General features: G+C 46.5%; 1 protein-coding gene across 3 annotated transcripts in view; it reads right to left on the reverse strand.

Moving 5' to 3' along the window:
* Positions 1-23326, reverse strand: part of LOC126535524 (G patch domain-containing protein 2-like) — a 109371-nt gene that overhangs the window by 32077 nt on the left and 53968 nt on the right. For 2 of the 3 annotated variants that reach the window (XM_050182337.3, XM_050182335.3), the window contains 2 exons: positions 16256-16300; positions 5630-5694 (listed from right to left, as the gene is read on the reverse strand). In XM_050182337.3, the coding sequence (XP_050038294.1) occupies positions 5630-5694; positions 16256-16300 (110 nt within the window). The remainder of the gene's footprint in view (positions 1-5629; positions 5695-16255; positions 16301-23326) is intronic. The other variant, XM_050182336.3, reaches the window with a different exon arrangement.

A 23326-nucleotide genomic window follows, 5' to 3' on the forward strand; every position in this document is an offset into this window, starting at 1 on the left:
TGATACATCGGGAGAGTGGAAGGAGGAGGGGCGGGGCTTAGGATTCTGTGATCTATGAATATGTGATTGCGTGACATGGTTTATTTGCCTTGCTTGACGCATTAAATACAGTGACTTTCGTTTAGATTATTTAGCAGATTTATTGTAGCAGATTTATTTTAGTAGATATATTGTAGTTATACATATATTTGAATATCTTGTTGCAAGGTTTCGTGTATGCATGCAGTGGACTTTGTTTCCAGTGACACTTTTTTGCCCTTTATCACGCTGTATCTTCGCATTTGGATATTCCATTGTACCTTCGCATTACTAATGTACGAGGGCGAGTCAAATTAAAGTGAGCCAACCCACCCCGCACAATAATGGTTCGGTTCATTATCTGTGAGGCATGCGCATAGCACACGGGCATCTCTCATTTAGAAAAGTGACACGCAGGTGTGAGGATAAATGTTCTTTAATGCTCTCATACAATGGGTTGAACATGGTTCCGTGACATAATGGACGCTCCAAAAGTTGATCAGCGTGGTGCCGTCAGTTTTTTTTTTTTTTTGACAGCTGAAGTTGTTTCCCCAAAAGAAATGAGTCTCCGTGTGGCTGCCGTGCATGTTGAACTGTGCATTGACCACTGTGAAGCGTTGGAGCAAACTGTTCAAAGAAGGACGTGAAAGTTGCAAAGACGATCCAAGACCGGGCCAAAGTCGCTGTGCTTTCACCCTCACCACAATTGCAAAGGTTGATGAGCTGATTAATCAAGAATGGAGGATAAGCATCGATGAACTGGCAGAGCGTGTGAACATCAGTCACAGTTCAGTTCATGCAATAATTCATGAACATTTGGTTATCGGCCCTTGTGTACGCAATGACTGCCCAAGATTCTGAACCACCGCCAGAAGACGGAGAAGTTCGGCGCTGCCTTGACTCATCTGATCCAGTATCGCAATGAGGGTGATGACTTCTTGTTTGGAGTTGTGAACGGGGACGAATCATGGTGCCACTACTACAAGCCTAAAACACGACGGCAAAGCTTACAGAGGAAACATTCGAATTCACCAGCCCCAAAGAAAGCAAAGGCCATCATTTCCACCGGAAAGGTGTTCTTGCAGAACTTTGCAGAACTTGAACGTAATTTTGCAGAACTCCTGCTTTTTATATGTGCTCTTTGTTGCGACTATAATTTAGGTGCAAATTACAATACACGACCAGTGACAGCTGCTCCTGCTCAATACATTGTAACAAAGAACAGCGTCATTGAGATTTTTCCTGGCCGTTACATGTGTACAAATATCTAAACAAGGTTCTTGAATAAGAAAGTTTCATTAAAATATTTGTCCTCAACCTGTTCATTTCATGGCCTTTACATTTTCCATATCAGCGGCATGCACTGCTTTGCTGGTTGCAAACTGATATAGTTCTAAAGTTTGTGTGATATTTACTTTAATTATTAAATAGACAAAAAACACGGAAGTATTGATATCAGTTATTTTGAGCACAATTTTCTGGACATAGGAGTGTACTATTCTTTTATGAAAAAATACATATTTTACTTGTCTTGACAGCGCATAACGTTCAATAATTTGTTTGAAGCAACTTTGGCAATGTCAATACAGTTATTATTTGTGTATTTGATGCCTCGACAAATTATTTAAGGAGGAGGCCGAGCTGCAACGTGCCCCCTCCACCCCTAGAATGAAATTTCTGGCTACGCCACTGCCTCTTTGGTAGCTGTTCCTTGCGCTGCGTCGACGTTTGCGCTGACGTTCGAGTGCTTATCGGGTGGACCGACTGGATGTACTGCCTGCTGTCCTCACTAAGGGCTAGCTGCAGTTGGGAGAGATGCAATGACAGTGCAGGAAAACAAGACGAAAACAAACCTGGCTGATCATGTGGCAGATCTTCTCGTCATGTTCAAGGGTCTAGTAAACTCGGCTTTGTATTCATCGTCGCTCACAAGCTCTTCAATTTTAGTGCTCATTTCAGTGAGAAGACAAACGGTTTTTGTCATTGAGTTCAATTAGGAGCACTTGTAACGCGGTAGGCATCAGCTGCATTTCCTTCAAGGCTCCGGTTGCGGAGCTTTGAATGCACCGCAACCGGAGCCTACGGCGTAGTCAGTCCATAAATGGTTGTGCAGATGGCAGTCTCCTTCCCAAGTTTTTGTACTACAGTGAAACCTCGTTAAACTGTAGTTGGCAGGAGCTCAGAAAAAGTACGTACTAAACAGTAGTACTGTTTAACCAAAATAGCATGAGATCGACCCCTTACCTGTCATAAATGGAACTCACAGAGAGTGCGATGGAAGGGGAAAAAAACATGCGGTATTTATTCACTTCGCATGACAAAAGTGTTATTTTCGTTTGATGCCACGGCGGCCTAGCAGTGATGACAGCGGCCTCAAACTTACTGAAGCTGCGTGCCAGCTTTTCAGCCAGCCCCCTCTTCACGGCAAACACTCACATGGCAGATTTCCTGTTGGCGTTACGTATTCTCCGTGCATGCGCGCGGTGCCAGTGCAGAATTTCGGGGCGCCTTTTTCATTGCTGCGTACTGTTCTCGTTGTGACGATTGCATTCATGAGGCTGACGTAGCGCGCAGCTTCTGCGACTGTCGGGCCGGTATTGCCCGTGCTGTCGCTTTTCGTGTCGTCCTCATCACTGTCGCTAGCCGACACTTCGGCAACAACAGAGGCAACGATGGTGAAAAGTCGAACCTCGTAGCCGACATCCCCTCACAGTCGCAGCAGCGCTGCTGAGCAACTTCTTCGCATTCCAAATGCCACACACCGCAGTCAACAGCAGACCCCTGTCGCGTGCCAGTGCCAACTTCGTCGTGTCACATTGTTGATCGATGTCTAATTTTTCTTCTATGCTGAGCATCTGGCGTCTTTTTTTATCCGAGCTTCGGCACGGCGCGAGTCCTCGCATGCATGACGCCATAATGCTCTCTGGCACGCCGCCGAAATGATGTTGATGTTGATGTGGCTTCACGCGTGAATGCACAGGGCGCTTGGAGGCTGCTGTTCCGATCTCTGAGGCTTGTTGTTTTGCTGGGCCGCCCGATGGAGACGACGCACCACCGTGTTTGTGAGACGAAAAGTTGAAACACTACTTGTTAACCGATACGTACGCAATAAGCTGGTACAGTTTATGCGGTACAAAACACATTATGTTCAATGTGCGCTGAGTTGGGGATTTGACTGTACTACTTTTAAAACGAAACTACTGTTTAAGCGGCTATGGTTTAACAAGGTTTTACTGTATAGTAATGTAAAGAATGAAGCGACTGCACGTTCATCGGCTGCGGTTGATCAGCACGACTGCTTTATTCGAACCCCACATCCTCTCGCTTGGGTAAACGTTGATGGCATGCTTCTTTCTCTTTTGTTCTCAACAGCTGTGAATGCAGAATGCGACATGCGACCCATGAGGAGATATGCTGCTATCAGAATAGGAAACTGAGTGAGCGCTGGCGTTTTGACAACACGGGCGGGCGAGTGCTGCAGGGATGCTGCTGTGGCGCGCGGCTGCTGTGCTTGATTGCAAGAGACTTGAGCTTTTTCTCATTTACATGGGATCTAGCAGCCACAAATCGTATCATACGATCGCAGTTTGGCGATGTACTGAAAGTTGGTGCCAAAAGATCATGGGTTCCGGGAACACATAAAGTTGTAAGAAAGGAGCATAAACGTATTGGGTTATCATGTGCTTTCGGTCGCGAACATTGGTGCTCGGAAATCATATGTAATGGGACCGTATCAACAAGGTTCTACTGTGTTGTCTTTGTTCTCATTTTGTTAGCATTTCTGTGTACAGCATTTGGAGAAGACTTGCGCTGGACATATATGGTGAAGCATTTGCAAACTCTTCATTAGATCTCATTCAGTGCCATACCAGGCTCCTAGAACTTCCAAAGTTTGTAAAGATTATCTTATACAGTCGAAACCCGCGATAACGAAATCCCGCAACAACGAAATTCTCGTAACAGGGATACATTTTTGTATCCCCTGCGAACACCCATAGGATTTAATGCATTTCGTACCTCTCGGCAATGAAACGTCACTGTACCGCAATTCCGCATCAATGAAATTTGCCGGGAACGTTACTCCGCATATTACCTACTCGCGTAAGGCTAGCAGGCTCCAAAAGTTGCTCAAATGCAATTATTTAGCACTAAAATTGCACAGAATACTACCACATTACACTTGTGTGGGTGCCACCATTTTTGTTTACAAAAACAACCAAGCGCCGGAAGCGGTCAATGTGCTGGAAATACATCATGGCCGCCATCTCGTTTGTTGATCGCCCATTTAAAGCAGCATGCATGGTGCTACCAACATGTGACGACGGCTTTTGCATGCCTACTATAGGCGAGATCGTGGATCGTTGTTCAACACGCGCATTCAGTTTGTGTTCTCCGCGGCTGACGATTCGGCAAGGCCTAGGCCAATCACGTGAGGCGAAACTGAACGTAAACTGAACGCGCGTTTCGAAGAACAATCGCCGATCGCGGCAGTGCACTGCGTAATGTGCACTTCGGTGAGAACAATGCACCAAAAACAAGGAAATCCACATCCCACTGACATGGAACTGTTTATGGCGCTTGAGATGGCGGTCGCAGCATATGGAGTGTCACGCATCGGGCCGTGATTGAGCGATCGTCCGGGAATATGCATCCCTTGCTTCAAAAACACTAGTTCTGGTGCCACCCGACAGGCATCGTGTGCGGATTCGGTGCCGGCCATAGATTTACACTAAAAGGCCATTATCTCGATCGTTTGCCTTCGGGTACACAAGATACAATCACTTTTGCACTCGGCACCGGACGCGTTGGTGCCTACGCGCAACAGCGTGCGCTGGAGAAATGCTGCTGCATGCGCTGTTGCTCTGCGTCCGGTGCCGATTTACGCAAAATCTCGCAAAAGTGATCGCATCTCCGAAAGCAACTGACAAAGAATACTGCGCTACGGCAGTGCTGCCACTGCTGGTCGACTCATGTGGCGCACTTTGCACTGTCGGCAATACGGTTCTATATCCACGACCAAAGCTTGCAAAGTAGGCTAACGGGATTTTGACAGTAAAGTTTTGTTCTGCGATACATTACCTATCTGTGCTGTTTCTTTTCACAACAATGAAATTCCCACAAAAGCAAATTTTTCCGCGTTCCCCGCCGATTTCGTTATTGTGAGGTTCAACTGTACATCTTTGATGTCTTTTATGTACGAGTTGTTTGTATTTGCACACATCTGCAAAGGCTTTTTTTTTTTCCTTAAGACTGCAATATTTCCTTTCTGAAAAAACATCATGGTGTGCCTTTGCAGGTTTGTGTAATCTCAACGGGTAATGCGTACACATCTGTTCCTAAATCTCATTCACTCTGATGGATTTCTGCAGAATTCACTTGCTTACTGAGCGTGAAGTCTATTTTGATCTATTTTGTATCTTCTTGCAAGTAACAGAAAATATGTGCACTAAAGAAGTTAGCGCAGAAAAAAAAAGCACTATGCCAACACTGCACCACTAGCAGAGCTGCCTGTACTTTTGCAGCTTCACTTATCTATGAATCTGGCCAATGAGCCATGAATCATAACAGGAACCCACATAGATCCAGATGCAGTAAGAGACAATAAACTTACTCCGATTTCGAAAGCAACTCCACTGATCTATGAGATGAGGTTGTGGGCAGCGATATCGACACCACCTGCAGGTTGGAAAGAAGAAAAGGTTCAGAGGGCAAGACGGAGACAAAATCACAAAGTAATGAAGCAGGTGACAAGCATTTTGCTCCGGTGAGAGGGAATGTTTCTCACGGACTCGCATTAGCCAGCAGAGGTGAGAGCAGCCTCACAACAAATGTGCTTCACTGAATGGCACACAGCCAACAGGACAGATTTCATGTGAGACAATGACTCTGCACACTGAGTGTAGCAGATGGCAGAACACCATGCTTGAACGTGGTGTAGCCACAAGCTTCTCTTCTTTTCGAAATAAATTTAAGACAAAATTTAAAGGCCAATTGCAACTGAATATTGGACTGCATAAAAACTGTACTTTAGTAATGTGTAGATACAGAGACGCCTCTGTGCAAATGTGACATTGAAATATGAACGGAAGTGTCACAGAAAGATAGCAAAAATAGCCATTTTTGATACAGAAACAGAAAAGAAAACGCCGCCATCAGTGCTCGCCAAAAGTGACGCATGACCTACAAGCGCGCAGCTCCTCGGCCTCACCTGTGAGATAAGGCAGCACCCGAGGCTGCCCGCAGCACGCCGAGTTATGTCGGAGGCAGCAACAACCACTAGGTGCACACACTGTCTGTCTAGGTGCTGTTTAAAAAAGGCTGCTAACAAGAAAACTACACAATTATCAGACCTACTTCATTGCAAAGGTTGCTCCACTGGAACATACTTGGCACTCATCTATAACAAATTTAGCCAAACTGAAATTTCGTAGCAGTTGGCCTTTAAGGATGCTGCCCTTACACAAGAATGTGTGGTATTTCAAGGTAATCGAATCACAATATAACTAGAGTGCCGATTTTTACTATTTTCATTTTATCATGGTACAAGCACACACTGTTGGTGAGTGTCACTGCATGGTGTGTGGAAACGCTGGTAAGGTGCGAGCCACACAAGGACATTACTACCCTTGTTACATGTGCACCCCTAACCACTGTTAAACTTAACAGTGGTTCTCATTTAACCAATTTTAATGCCAACCGCAGTCTTCCAGAGTTACATGCACATTTCTATTCACGGTTAACGGTGGCGATAAATAAGCCACGCCATTTTAATTTCCACTGGGATTTGAAGACGCGGCCCAAATAATGCAAAAATTTAAAGGTAATTTCAACACAAGATGTGTATGGTGTGAACCGCAGGCACGGTACGCCGGAGAACTCGTATCCGGCGTATCTTTTCCGTATCTTTTCCAGACGATATCAAAGTGGCTCGCATGTCTGTGCACAATACTGAAGCCTATGCAGCCTCAACTAACTACTGCGTCTTTTCGCACACACAATTCGCTGTGCAACTTTATTGACACTGTCCAACAATAAGTTCGATTAGCATAGGCAGTAACCAGCCGCACTGCATTCCTATTGTATGGCCCTTCGTCGGCGGGAAGAGTGCCGTTGCGCTTGTGTCACCTCGAAGTAGAGGTAGCCATTCCAAGTATTTCAGCACAGAGCAGCCAAATTATCTCATGGTTATTATGGCCTCCATGTTCTCTGCTCCAGGTCAATTCACATGCTATTAAATGAGCTGCGAAGGATCCACACTGCACTCCGTTGATGTACCGCCTGCCACGTTGGCCACTTGCAAAACATCAGGCAACCTAAACCAAGATTGCTAAGCTTAGATTGCAGTCAACTGCGGTTAGCAGCCTAACTGGCATTTTGTCTGCTGTGCTGTGGAACTGCACAAACCACATTTTGTGATAACTGCATTTGTGATAACTGCAATTGTTTTAACTATGGTGAAAGGGACTGACTGCTGCCCAGAATGTGTTGTGATATCTCTGCCACAAGGGCGAGGTTAATGCCATTAAAAGTTTAAGACCTGAAGTTTATTAATGCCATTATATTTCGATCGCTGCTACACGCACATACTTAATGAAATCAAGCATTGCAATGGCGATAGCTGCAGTGAAATGGTAAAGTTTGCGTGCCAATCGTAATATAATAAAGAACAGTTATCTAGGGAGCAGATGTTTATGAAATGGTATGAGAAACATTAATCGGCATTTTGTGTGTAGTTTACTTCAGGGATGCCATTGTTTCACCCATCGTAAACTCTTTGAAGCCAAAGCTCGAGAGCCAATCCATAGCATAGCCAAAATATTGAAATTGGAAAAATAGCGTTCACAGCTTCAAAGCTCTCAAGCAGCGACCCTGAAGAATTTGACCGTGTGCTCCAGTTTGTTTGAGTCAAGCATCGTCGAGAGATTCGAAGGCTTTAGTATGAGGCCAACAAGGCAAGGAGCCGCCGCCGTGCAATCGAACAGCTTCTCCTGGCTAATTAATATCTTGAGAATGTGGTCACTACGGCCACGACGGGGACATTGTAAACGAGAGTACGCATTCAACGGCCAAGTGAGTTGTAATAATTGTAAGAACGCACTACGCCGCGAGAAAGAGCTTTTTTTTTTAAAGAAAGTGAAGAATATATTAATTGTTATTCACTAAGAACCGATTTAGCCACGTGAGAACTTGGCAACACTGGGATCGAGAGTACGCATTTGATGGCCAAGTGAGTTACGAGAATGCACTACGTCGCGAATGGCATTAAGCTTTAATGCCATTCAGCATGGCCATGTGGCACCGCACGAATGACGTTAAAGTTTAAGGCATTAGCCAGTTAATGTCATTTTCTGTGCCCGTGTGGCAGGGGTATCATACGTTGAGGGAAATGAAATGACCATGATTTATAGCGATAGAATCCTGCATGCTGTTCACGATTTAAGTAGGAATTATAAATTTAAATTGGCAAAGAAAGCCTCAAAAAGCAGTAAGTGGCGAGACGTGGCAGTGAAACCTTGGTACTTTGGATGTATTCTATGAGATTACTGTACGTAAGTCAACTGTAATTAAGCACACCCTAATTATTGCTTAAAATTGCAGTTGGTATATGATTAGACACGCGTGCATTATTCTATGCTTCGGAAATCAAAAATGCCCACGTGGCTGTGGCAACATGCCGAACTCCGCATCACGCGTAAAGGCGTCATTTCGTTTTCAATCCGATGGGTTTCGTTTTGACTTGTAAATACCAAAGCAGTTGGACAGGAAACCATGAAAACACGCAGCTATTATCGCAGAATTAATTTTTAACAATTCGGAAAACATGAATTACTGGAACATCGACTCTATAAACAAAATCATACTTTGTTACAGCTATGGCCACACTTGTCTCTGCCTCCCACTAATACGGACGTATATATGATATCACGCTGTGATGTGTGTAGTGCGCGACATGGTGCGGTGGTCAGAAAGGACAGAAGGAGATGACAAGGAGTGCGCGCACCGAGGCGAATTCCGTGCTGGAGAGAAAACAACGCTGAAGAGCACCCGGCACGTGAACATGCAGCGCAAGGAATGGAATGAAAAGAAGAAAAGCAGCCCAATTAGGAGAAACCACGGAGCGTCAAACAGCCAATGAGAAAACGACGAATCGGCCAGAGCAGAAGAAAAAGCGAGGCACGGCTGGCAGAAGGGGGGAGACGCAGGGAGAGTTCCAGGAAGCGAATCCAGGAGAAGGTCGGCCACCAGACCGAGAGTTGAAGACAGGCCGTCAGGTTCCGGACCCGAGCCACCAGGACTTCACCCGACCGGGGCCTCCTGCCACCCCGTTCCTGTGCATCGCCACTCTACCCGATCGTGCAGCCAGCTGCCCAAGGCCGGCGAGCTTCTGCGCCCGTGGGCAGGACGAGAGCAGTTGGGCTACGGGCCCGAGTTCTACGCCCAGCTGCCCGGCCAGAACGCCGCTGCCGTGTGCTCGTGCCGCCAAGCCGCCTGCCTTCTATCTCCAAGTCAGAGCTAGGGCGCTCAGTCGCCTGATCAACGGGTCAACACCCCGATCTTTGATGAGACCGGCGCAACTTGTTTCATCATCTTGTCGCCGCGTCTCGACGTCGAGACTATTAAGCGCCCCTGCCATCGTGTTCAGCCTGGACTCGCGCACTGGTTAACGCCACCATAGCCCCAAAGTGTGTTTCTTACTGCGATGTCTGTTTGAGTGTTTATTTTATGCTTTCTTTCTATTTCTTTCTATCATTTATTTTATGCCTCTTTCTAGTTTTATTAAAAGTTTGTGTGTGTGTGTATTTGAAGCCAACGGCTTTGTCCTCAATTAGGTTCTCGGAGGCTCCGCCTCAGAGAACCGTCAGAACCTTAGAACACAAGAACCTGCATCACACACACTCACCTATCACTGTTTTCAGCATGCTTCAAGTGAACGACTACATCCTGACTGCAGATTGAAAAATTCTGATAAGAAATGTTCCACAGCGTTTTCCGCATTAGCACTTCATGATTAGACACTGACAAATAAGCTGTCCATTGCACTAAATAAAACAGGTATGTACAATGAAAATTGATTGTCAGTTCCTTTAAGACTGCCCATGTAACAAGGGCATAATACACACAAGCCTCGTAATAACGAAACGGGATACAGTGAAACCTCATTAAATTGTAGCTTACTTATTTATTTATTTATTTATTTACCCTTAGGGCCTTTGGGGCATTACAGAGGGAGTGGGTACCTGGTTGAACAAGAACAGCATCTTAAGTAGCGGATGGCAGTGTCTTAAGTTGGCCGGAGGTTGGAAAAGGTATGTACTAAATGGCAGTACTGCTAACTGAAATAGCTTGAGATCGCCCACTTACTTGTCAAAAACGCAACTCAGAGAGAGTGCGATGAAAGGGGAAAAAACATGCACTAGTTATTCACTTCGCGCGACAAGTGTTATTTTCATTTGATGCCGTGGGGGCCTAGCAGCGACGACGGCGGCCTCAGACTTGCTGAAGCTGCGAGCCAGCTTTTCAGCCAGCCCCCTCTTCTTGGCAAACACTCGCACGGCAGATTCTTCGTTGACGTTGCATATTCTCCGTGCACGAGCGCGGTAGCACTGCAGATGTCGAGGGGGGTCTTTTTCATTGCGGGGTGCTGTTCTCGTCATGACGATTGCATTCATGAAACTGACATAATGCGCAGCTTCTGCCATTATCGGGCCTGAATCGCCCATACTGTCACTTTCCATGTGATCCTTATCCCTGTCGCTAGGCGACACTTCGGCAACAACAGAGGCAACGATGGCAAAAAGTCGAACCCCGTAGCTGACATCTCTTCGTGGTCACAGCAGCGCTGCCAAGCAACTTCTTCACATTCCAAATGCCACACACCGCAGTCAACAGTAGATCCATGTTGCATGCCAGTGCTGACTACTTCGTGCCACGTTCAATAGCACAAACAATGTCTAATTTTTCTTATATGCTGAGCAACCAGCATCTTTCTTATCCAAGCTTCGGCATGACGCGAGTCCTCTCTTGTACGATGCCACATCGCTCTCTGGCACGGCGCCAAAATGATGTTGATGTGGCTTCACACGCAAACGCACAGGGCACTTGGAGGCCGTTGTTCTGCTGGGCCGCCCGATGGAGACGACGCACCGCCGTGTTTGCGTGACGAAAAGTGGAAGCACTACATGTTAACCGATACGTACGCAATAAGCTGGTACGGTTTATGCGGATACAAAACACATCATCTTCAATGGCTGCTGAGTCGGGAATTTGACTTCACTACTTCTAAAATGAAACTACTGTTTAAGCGGGTACGATTTAACAAAGTTTTACAGTATAATGAAATAAATGAAATTCCCCTTGAAATTCTCTTAGAGATACAGTGGAACCTCGGTTATACATCCCCCGGTATTGCGATGACCCGGGTATCACGACGGATTTGCGCAGCCCCGGCGAAATCCCCATAGAAGCAATGCATTAAAAACCCCGGTTATCCGAAGCAAGTTTACGCCTGACCCGTGTTATATGACGACCCTCGCGAAGCGCGGGACGGAACGGCGAACGAAATAAAAGTGCCGCGGGTCTCTTTCCTCGCTCCGTCTCTCCACATGCGGAGCGCTTGACATGGCTTGACCGGTTCACTCCGGCGCAGCTTTCTTCCCTGCCTCATCTCATCGTTCGTTTCTCTCTCCCCCACCAGTAGCCGCCCACGATGCTCGCTGTGCTGAAATAGCGCCTTCTCCACAATCAATTTCTCCCTCTCTTCTCGGCGGCATCGCCTCTCGCCGCATTGGGGAAGCGTTTTTCTCCTTCCATTATCCCAGCAGCAGATCGCCGACAAGGTAGTGCGGAGAGGCCTAGGTTTATCGCACATGTTCTTTGTCGTAATCCTAGCAACCAGCGTTCGGCGGAGGTTTTGAGTTGAGTGGAGCAACGCGACGCACAATGTCCCAAAAGCAGACAGTTCTGTCGCTCGGCAATAAGCTGAATATTATCGAGGAAGTGGAAAAGCGGCATGGAGCCACGAAAGCCAGCATTGCCAGGGACCTTAAGATACCCAAATCTTCGCTTAAAACGATCCTGACAAACAAAGCGGTGATATTGCAGAATGCCAACAAGTTCAGGCTCAAGCATAAAGAAGCAAAAGAAGGAAAGAATGAGAAATTAGAAAAAGTTCTCGTTAAGTGGCTGCATCAAGCACAGAGCTCAGCGATCAACGTTGACGGCACTATTCTAAAAAAAAGACGGACCTTGTGGCATTGCGTCTGGGCATCGAAGACTTTCAGGCTTCGAACGGGTGGCTGGATCGCTTTAGAAAACAAAACAAGATTGTGTACAGCCGCTCCTGCGGAGAAAGCACTTCCGTGGACGTTTCGACGGTGAACGAATGGATGGAGTCGCTGCCGGAGATGATTACTGCATACAAGCCCTGCGACGTTTTCAACGCCGATGAGAGCAATATTTTTTACCGTATGCAGCGCGAGCAAACCCTTGCATTTAAGGGTGAAAGCTGTCATGGTGGCAAAGGAAGTCAAGAGTGTGTGACGGCACTATTCTGTGCTAAGGAGGACGGTTCCGAGAGGCTGCACGTGCTCGTTGTAAAGTTTGCAAAGCCACAGTGCTTTAGGAACTTGAAGACACTGCCGTGCAGTTACAACTTCAACGAAAAGGCATGGATGATGCCTTCGCTCTTTAGCAATTTTTTGCAGCAGCTGGATAACAAAATGGGTGCTAAGGCGAGGAAAATATTGCCTTTCATGGACAACACATCGTGCTACTCACCCGATACGTCGAGCCTGAGGAACATAAAGGTTGTTTTTTTTTTTCGCCCAACTGCACAAACCGGCTGCAGCTGCTGGATGCAGGCATCATCAATTGCGTCAAGCAAGGGTACCGGAAGCGGTTAGTGCAGCGTCGGCTGGCAGCTATGGAGCACAGTGAGTCGGAAAAAAAGATCACTGGGCTCGACGCCATGCATTTTATTGCCAGTTCGTGGAACGCAGTGTCGCGAAGCACAATCGCTAACTCGTTCAAGCACCGTGACCTTAAGCGAGAGACTGCCTCCTCTGCTGGGGACACAACAACCTCAATGCCGCTCAAGGCCAATGCAGGCTTCGCAGCCGACGATTTCGAGGGTTTAAACCTCACCACAACCTTTACCGAGTACGTGGAGGCCAACGACAATTTTGCGATCTGCGGTGAGGTGCCGCTGGATGACGCCATCAAGGAGGCTTTGCCTAGTGCCGACGCCACTGAGACATCGGACGAGGACAACGACGATGCCACAGATGCCGTGCCTGTGCTTACCCCGTTCGCCGAGGTGCTACGGCACATAGACGGCATCCACAACTTCTCATCTGTCCACGCGACGCCGCAAAGGACCTCCTCTTGGACGTTGCCCAACTCAAGCGAAAGCTCTTGGTTCACGGATCAAACAAGGTCCAAAAGAAACCCACAGACTTTTTTTAAAGTATGCGCTGGCTGGCGGGAATCGCAGCAGTGGGCAGTGGAGTGCCGTAAATGTTCCTTTGAATAAAGCATGATTGGTACCTGTACTGCAGCATTAATTCTTATCGCATTTACTTATTTGGTAATTTTGGTTTCCAAGCCCTACAGTGTATTTCAGTAGTTTACGTTGAAGTTTCTTGTAAATCCGTTGCGCGAAATAAGTAGTATATTTATAGGCATAATTTATGGTCGGATTTTATGAGGCCCGCATTTTACGACGCTTTTTCACGGTCCCGAGAAAGTCATATGATCGGGGTTCCACTGTACATGTACTTAAAACGTCATTTTAATGAAATGAAAGTGTCCTCCGGGACAGCACTGGGTACGTACATGCTTTCCTCTCGTTCGCTGACACCTTTGTGCCTAGGACTTGAGCACGCGCACAGTGCCTTTGCCAGTGAGAGAGTACTTTGTGTTGATCCTTTCCGGTCGCTAAACCAAAGAACGGGTGCCTAGTGCTTGCACAAGGTCGCAATATGCGGAGCCCCAGTTATCGGAGGGCCAAGCCGAAAGAGATTGCCCAAGCTCTCGCAAGTTGGCCCATTGGTTATCACGAGAGCAAGTGGCATAGCCATCGGGACTTTTCCTAGCGGTGCGTCCCAGCTTGAGCTTGTCCTTTCGCAGCGACGTGCTATGGGCACCCGTGTCTGTATTTTCGCCCTTGGTGCGGGGTACCTTTGGTTCCTGTACCACCCCAGGACTGGACGTTTGTGCAGTGTTGGGAGCCGCCGGAGACAGTAAACGGTCTTCTTACGTGCATCGCTCAGTAGCCTCTTGCGGTCTGAGTGTGCGGTAGCCCCTTGCAGCTGACGCAGCCGCATGGCTAAGCTTGAACCCACAGTGGTTGGTACTCCTGTGAGACCCAAAGACCCCACAAGGTGTAGTTGTGTGAATCAATGAGAAGGGCTACGTGGCACTGCTTGGTGTAGCTTCTAAGGCCAAGGACATCCCTCAAACATCCCATACCCAAACTCCTTGTGTCAGGGCTCCTTTTGAGGCCATCTCACAGTGAAGGTGAACGTGGAGCTGCAGAAGGAAAACACAGGCATGCTCATGATTTCTAGCAGTCTGATGAGGCAGCTACAAACTTTCGACTTAGGCACGAGCAAGCCTTTTAAGGACTGCTCTGCCGTGAGTACGAGTGGCTGGCAGGGAAGGCCACAAACTTGCGCCACCCTCACAACTGTGTCAGGTTGAGTGCTTTCAGCATGGGCAGCTGTTCCATGCAACATTGTGATGAAATTGTTTGCGAAGTGCGGGATTTGACTGGACCACAGCAACAGTAGAGGGGACAATGGTACAAGTGAAGACAAGTAGTCCAGCAACTAATAAATTTTCATTGTGATGCAACATGGGGGAGTTGACTTACAATCATGTAATACAATACAGTAAAACCTCGTTAAACCGTACCCGCTTAAAGAGTAGTTTTGTTCTAAAAGCAGTAAAGTCAAATCCCCGACTCACCGGCCATTGAACATAATGTGTTTTGTATCCACATAAACCGTAACAGCTTATTGTGTACGCATCGGTTAAAACGTAAAGTTTCCACTTTTCGTCGCGCAAAACACGGTGCTGCGTCGTACCGAAGCGTGGATAAAAAAGATGCCGGGTGCTCAGCATAGAAGAAAAATTAGACTAGAGAATTAGATTAGAGAATTAGAATCCTCTTGCAGGAGTAGTTATCCCCGTTACATATGCTGTTACTGTGGAGTGACCTCAACAGCAGATGCTGGGGGCGAATGTAGCCCTCCCCTTCTTAAGCCACCCTGTCCCCCCCCCCATCCCTGCAAGCACTGATGAGATCGCCCACGCGGCAGCGGATGCCATGGCCACCGGCAACTGGCAACTCAGCACATGTGCAGCCTGTTCCCTCTTCGCTCCTCCTCCACTTTCCTCCTCAAGCACCCTTCTGTCATTTCACGCTGCGCTCCTCTTTCATGTTTCGCTGTGCTCGTTCATTCAGTTACACCGAGAAACGATGTCGACGCTGAACGCAGGAACGGGTGTGTAACAAGCATGTGACACCCTCTTGGGCATATTCCTCGTTGGCCCGCCAGGCTCGGCGGTCTGTCAGGCTCGGTAGGCAACATTGGTCAGCGCACCAATAAACACTGGCGAGCACAGCTGCTCGGCGGTCAGTCATCGTTCATCACCACGCTGCGGAGTGTCTGTCTAACGGAGGGTGCCTCGAGCCCTTCATCATACACGAACCTGGGCGGATCGTGACAGGGTGCCTAGAGCTGCACTCTAAAGAGAAAACGTTCCGTCCCCTGAAGCATTTTGTTAGCGAAGGAAGAGCGGGCATGGCAATAGTGTGCGCCTATCAGTCTTGGAGGCCATAAAGCTGGCAACTGGAACCCAAGCGAGGCCAGCAAGCAAGCTGAAAATGCAACATGGTGGCATCCAAGACGAGCGACTAGTCTGGAAAATTGAACTCTGGGCCCTAAATTCATCTGAAAAACAGTTCGCAAGAATGCATATATGAAGTCTGGAATATGCATTGAGTCCGAATTATAGGAGTCCGAAAACTCTGTTCACTACTGTATAAATGAAAGCTAGACAGAGAATATATGTGCCAATTTATGGACAATTGGAGAACCAGCAAATGGCATGCCGGTGTGGGGATTGAGCTGGCAGCTGGTACTGCGAGTTAGCAACTGGGGAGGAAAACTAGTCAGTGACAAGTCTACTGTTGTCATCTTCTACTGATGCCACATGTGGCCAGGGCACTCACCGATTTAGCGAGCCTCCGCCGGCCAGACCGAATGGCTCTGCCACCCTGAGAGATAAAGAGAGAGGCACAATGTTTTCACCAGTTGACAACAAAAAATACAGTTGCCGACTGATAATTTAGACATGCTCAATTATTCAGCTTCACAGCACTGCCAGCCATAGAGTTTCCTGCAATATGCTAGGGGGAACCATGCTGCTGCAGTAGTTGACCCACCACAGGAATGATGGGAAGTACAGGGATTTGTCTGATCTTCGTGCTTGTGGATTCAGACGTTCTTGTGACTTTGTTTATTATCCTTTATATGCCTTCGTTGTCGTAAATTTCAGAGCAATCTATACTCTTCGAAGTGCAGAAGACGCCGAGAACACGCACAATTGTTAATTGCAACGACTGAACTCGTCAAGGTGGCCAAATCGAAACGTGGCAAGTGTCTCAAGGCACCGGCGTGCCCGCGATAAATTCTTAGGGACATTTCACATCGTTTGTCGATGCATATGTCGATGGCTTAATGGTTTGGATATCAGGCTTCTGTGCTAGATGTTTTGTGTTAGAATCGTGCCATCAGATAATTTTATAATGTTTATATAATTCTTTATTACGCAGTAAACTGTTGAAAATGACGAGTTTACGAAGTCACGAAGCCGCTTGAAGCCAGAAGGACGAAGTTTAGGCAAATAATTGAGATCACACCTGCACGACTATCTGCCGATTTGGCCACTGAGTTGAGCAGGGATAGTGATACAGTCAACTTCTGCTTATTTGACCCTGAAGAGGCCGATGAAACTGGTAGAATTATCCAACGGCTCTAATTAAACAACATTCACAAAAAGCACAGAAAGACACCGCTGACTCATCGGCAGTATTTGCCCCAATTCCAACACACCACCACCGAATTGAATGAGCACCCACCTTTTATGGACTCAAAGTAGAAAACTAACGTAAAACGACATTAGAGTTCCCAAAACCAAATGTAAATCGAATGGGCCCCTGATACTTTAGCAAGAAAAATGTAGCATGTTTCCTATTCTGGCAACACGGAAAAGACAATACCAGCAAACTTCTAACTTCACAGAATAGGGATTTATTTACCTAATATTTATGGTTCCACTCTCGGACAGCACTTTATCTATGTTTATTAAGAGCATAACATGCCATCCTTCATATGGTCCGTAGCACATTCGATAGTCTGCATTCATCAAATGACTAACAATCGCAAATGCGATTGTGGCCCATGACTAGACTAACCACGTGGCTGGTTGATCCTGCAACGCATACAAATTTCTAAAACAGCAAGAATACGTGATGCAATGTGTTGCCACAAGTTGAACATCCAAATACCTTATTGTGTAACTGTGCCTCCGTAATCAGACTGAAAGCAGAGCATCGTCATTGCCATGCCATGAGAGACAGTTTGTTTTGTCGCCACCCGTAGCTGTCTCTTTGTGATAGCGATAATGCTGGCTTGGCTGGGTCTGATGCTTGGATGCCAAAAATGCAATTTTGGTTTTCGTTTCAGATCACACCGCCCAAGCAATTTAAGACGTAACTTTCATGGAAAAAAAGAAACTGGGTGAATACTGCAATAATTCTTTGTAAGCTACCGTTCTCAGTAGAAAATCTTCCCAGGGTAAAGCTAAAACAGGCATTTAAGGCAACATCTTTTTTTTTTGATGATGGTGAGCTTGAAATTCACCTCCTCCAGTGCACAACATTAGCAGGCTTGGAGTGACGCCAGTCACTGGCAAAAGATGCCGAGAGTGGGTGGGGCTACACTAATCCAGCTACAACCAAATTAGGAAGGCCCACTACGCGTCAACAAGACACTCCCTCCCCAGAACAGGAATTGGCCTCTCTGGTGCAATATTCGGCCACTCCCTCCCAAATGACTCACTCAATTACCCAATGGCCCTCAGACCCCAGCAGCTGCGGAGCACCAGACCAAGACGGTGGTCAGACCTGTAACGCAGCTGAGGGTGCTAAGAATCTCTGGGTGTGGAAAGGCCATCAATGGAAGCTGACCCTAGCAACGTTTAACACCCGAATCGTCTCGAGTGAGGCTAGCTTACAAGGACTCTTTGAGGAACTATCAGACATTGTTTGGCATATCATTGGCCTTAGTGAGATTAGAACTGGTGAGGCTTATACATTGCTGAATAAGAGACATGTCCTCTACTATAGAGGTCTCCTAGATAAGAAGCAATACGGGGTACAATTCCTAATCCATAAGGACATAGCGGGCCACATTGACGAATTCTACAGAATCAATAAGAGGGTAGCTGTACTCATATTAAAACTACCGTATTTACTCGCATAATGATCACACTTTTTTGTCAGGAAAACTGTCGCAAAATCAGGGCTGCAATCATTACGCAACCCTGATGAAGGGTTAAATTTCCCGCGAAAAGAAAAAAAAATTTTTTTCATCCCGCGATTGCTGCGGGACACCAAAACAAAAATGGCGGCTGGCGGAGCAAGCCGAACGTGCCGAACGCGATTTTTTTTTCTTCTCGCGAGTACATTACATGCATTGAAACAGCTTCTTCTGTATCAGTAATGAATAATATCGTTAATATCGGCAAGTTTGAGGCAATAACGTAGCCATGTCCACTTTGAGGGGACAGAAACAGATGGGCGAGCTTAGCTGCCAGTGACATAGAAACACATGGCCGGCATGTTGCAGAAACTGCGGCATCTGTCTTCACTTCTGTCCTAATCCGGCACGTTTCCGCTAAGAGTGGGTGAATATCTTAGCTGTGTTACAAGCATCGGCGAATGAATAGGGTACACTTTTAATGTATCAGTGTAAACGTGGCTGCTATAGTTTCCGCTCGCGATTTGTAGCGTGCCCACGAGTGCAGATGAGAAGAATCGAAAGGCACCTTTTTTTTTTGTTGTTTACCACAACCATTACAAAGCCTAAACATAATAAAGGCAAGTTTGGTTGTACCTCTTTTTGTCATGGAAGTGCGGAAAGTGATGAAAGTAATGAAGTTGGGCATCTACTTAAGAATGTTTGGTGCGTGCAGACAGGTTGGTTTGTCTTGAAGAGCCATTCGTGTAGCAGTCGACAGATGGTAAGCGCGACCAATATTAGCTAGACTTGGCACATGACATATCGCTGCGGCAAGTTCGGGGTGCGATCATTACACGAGAAATTTTAAAATAATGAAATTTTGACGACAAAATTCGTGGGTGCGATCATTACGCGAGTGCGATCCTTATGTGAGTAAATACGGTAAATAGGAGGCATAGAATAAAAGCAGCACAAGTCACGATGATGATGAAATAGAAGTTTTGTGAAGATGTTGAATTACAGAGGAGAAAAGGGCAAACTCAATATACTACAGCCATGGGCGACTTTAATGCAAAAGTGGGGGAAAAGCAGGCTGGTGAACAAGCAATTGGCAATAGTGGCATTCATTCTAGGAACACTAGAGAAGAGATGTTGGTAGAATTCACGGAAATTAATGAGCTGCAAATAATGAACATCGTCCTCAGGAACCACAGCAACAGAAAGTGGACCTAGAAAAGCCCTAATGGTGAAACAAGAAATGAAATTGACTTCATACTTTCTGCTGATCCCAGCATAGTGAAGGATGTATAAGTGACAGGTAAAGTAAAGTGCTGTGATCATAGGCTAGTGAGGGTTAGGATTCACCTCAATTTGAAGAGAGAAAGAGCAAAATTCATCAAAAACAAACAAGTCAACCTAGAGGCAGTAAGGGTAAAAGCAGACAAATTCAGACTGGTACTTGAAAAAAAATATGCAGCCTTAGAACAAGAGAGATGATGACATAGGGGTAATGAATGAAACCGTAACTAAGCTGGCAATTGAAATGGGAGGCAAGGAACCAAGGCTACCAGTAGGCAAGCTCTCCCAAGTAGCAAAGGACCTAATAAAGAAACGACAAAGAATGAAAGTGTCCAACTCTAGAAATAAGATAGAATTCGCAGAACTGTCAAAACTGATCAACAAGGCGAAAATAAGTGATATTCTAAACTATAATGTGAGAAAGACTGAAGAAGTCAAAAAATGGATGCAGCCTGAAATCAGTGAGAAAGAAACTTGGCGCAGGAGAAACCAAGATGTATGCACTGACAGATAAGCAGGGTAATATCATCAGCAATCTCGAAGATATAGTAAATGAAGCGGAAGATTTCCATACTGACCTGTACAATACCCAGAGGAGTCAGGATACCTCCATTAGAAACAGTAATAAACAGGATACAGAAACTCCTCCTATATATAGTGATGAGGTCAGAAGGGCATTGAAAGACATGAAACGGGCAAGAGCAGCAGGTGAAGACGGAATAACAGTCGATTTAATCAAAGATGGAAGAGATAATGCTTAGAAAACTGGCGACTCTCTATACGAAGCGTCTTCGACTGCAAGAGTCCCAGAAAACTGGAGTAATGCAAACGTCATACTAATCTACAAAGAGGGAGACGCTAAGGAATTGAAAAATTATAGGCCCACTAGCTTACTCCCAGTATTATATAAAATATTTACCAAAATAATCTCCAATAGAATAAGGGCAACAATGGACTTTTGTCAACCAAGGGAACAGGCTGGCTTCAGGAAGGGATGCTCTACAATGGATCACATCCATGTCATTAATCAGGTTATCGACAAATCGGCAGAGTACAATAAGCCTCTCTACATGGCTTTCATAGATTACGAAAAGGCATTTGATTCAGCAGAGATAACAGCAGTAATATAGACATTACATTATCAAGAGGTACAGACCGCTTACGTAAATACCTTGGAAAATATCTACAGAGGTTCTACAGCTACCTTAATTCTACACAAGAAAAGCAGGAAGATACCTATAAAGAAAGGGGTCAGAAAGGGAGACACAACCTCTCCAATGCTATTCACTGCGTGCTTGGAAGAAGTATTCATGCTATTAAACTGTGAAGGCTTAGGAGTAAAGATAGACGGCAAATATCTAAGCAACCTTCGATTTGCAGATGACATTATCCTGTTCAGCAACACTGGGGACGAGTTACAACAAATGATTGAGGACCTGAACAGAGAGAGTGTAAGAGTGGGGTTGAAAATTATTGTGCAGAACACAAAGATAATGATCAATAGCCGAGCAAGGGAACAAGAGTTCAGGATCGCCAGTCAGCCTCTAGAGTCTGTGAAGGAGTATGTTTACTTAGGTCAATGAATCACAGGGAACCTTGATCATGAGAAGGAAATTCACAGAAGAATAAAAATGGGTTGGATCGCATACGGCAGACACTGCCAGCTCCTGACTGGAAGCTTACCAGTATAATTGAAAAGGAAAGTGTACAATCAGTGCATTTTACAGTGCTGACATATGGGGCAGAGACTTGGAGACAGACAAAGAAGCTTGAGAACAAGTTAAGGACCGTGCAAGGAGCGATGGAACGAAGATTGCTAGGAATAATGTTAAGAGACAGAAAGACAGCGGTTTGGATCAGAGAGCAAACAGGTATACAGTCGCCGACCATTTATTCGGACCTCACGGGGACTGCGAAAATGTCCGAATAAACAGGTGTCTGAAAAAGCAGATTAAGGGGGAAAAAATGAGATCCTTTATTTCCACGCACTTATTCCGTCTCGCCAGAAGGCTTGAAGAAATCGTGAATGCGCCATTGCACGCTGTTCCGTTTACGCGCAATCAGATAAGCCTGAATATCGGAGAGGGCCGTGCGGTCACTATAGGCAGCTGAAAGCACTGTCACTGCTTGTACACGCTCCGCATGCGACGGCAGCGTCATCTTCCGACTCGGTCATCGTCCGGCGGTGCAGCAGAAACCTGACGAATGATCTCGCCGTTGTCGAGTTCTGCGCATGTCAGTACAGCAGTGTCAGCACCTGTGAAACTGTCAAATGAGACGGTGTGCGGAATCGCAACGCAACCACTGTGCAAGTCTCAGCAGAACATTTTTGGCGTCAGTAGGGAGCACATCGGAAGGCGACAAATCCCAGGCCTCCCGGCACCCGCTTGCCGGCATTCCCCAGCGCAGTCTGCGCGGGCACTGTCGGTGCCATTAGACACTTGACGCAATGTTTCCGTATGCCGCGTTGGATCACCGGAACCTCGACACAGCACACAAAGCAAACACCACCATGCCAACACCAGTCGCACAAACGAAAAACGAGGCCTACTCGCAGCATCCTGCGCGAAGAAACAAATCAGCTGCTGGATTGTCTTGACATGGCTTACTAAGCTGAAGCCGGAACTGCTGTAGAACCACTCTATCGAACCGGGCAGAAATGATGATGATGAGCGGGGATTTGCAGTAGCGCCACTTTGTGGGGCAGCAAGTAGGCTCCGTTCAAAACGAAAATGGCGTTCAGCAAGTCGAACCATGCACCGGTCAGAGTCTGTGCATGGTGCTCTCGATCGAGTTGGCTCAAGGAGTGTCCGAAAAATCAGATGAGAGGTTGCAAGGTGTCCGAACTTTCGGCAGTTGTTATACATTATGGTCTATGGGGAGAATGGCAGTGCCGCGAAGCAGACCGAATAATCGAGCATGTCCGAATTCTTGGAGTCCAGAAAATCAGTCGGCGACTGTAGACGATATTCTAATTGACATCAAGAGCAAACAAAATGGAGCTAAGCAGGTCATGTAATGCGCCGGTTATATTATTTTATTTATACAAGTACCTGCAGCACCACAAGGGCATTATTGTAGGGTTTAGATAACTGTTGGACCATAAGGGTTATAGAATGGGTACCAAGAGAAGGCAAACGCAGTCGAGGACGGCAGAAGACTAGGTGGAGCGATGAAGTTAGGAAATTCGTGGGCGCTAGTTGGAATCGGTTGGCGCAGGACAGGGGTAATTGGAGATCGCAGGGAGAGGCCTTCGTCCTGCATGGACATAAAACAGGCTGATGATGATGATGATGTTCGACATTTTCTGTACCCTATGTGCCACCAAGATGAATGCTGCCATTAGGGAAGTCACCAACTCACCATAGGAGTTGGGCGGGTGCGTGATGACCAGCCAAGTTGAAATGATCCAGTGAAGGTTCATTTCAGGCCTGAAATAACAACAGCTTGGTCCGGTAGAAATGTATGGGCACCAGCTG

Source organism: Dermacentor andersoni, chromosome 7 (genome assembly GCF_023375885.2).
Source record: "Dermacentor andersoni chromosome 7, qqDerAnde1_hic_scaffold, whole genome shotgun sequence".
Classification (NCBI taxonomy): Eukaryota; Metazoa; Arthropoda; class Arachnida; order Ixodida; family Ixodidae; genus Dermacentor; species Dermacentor andersoni.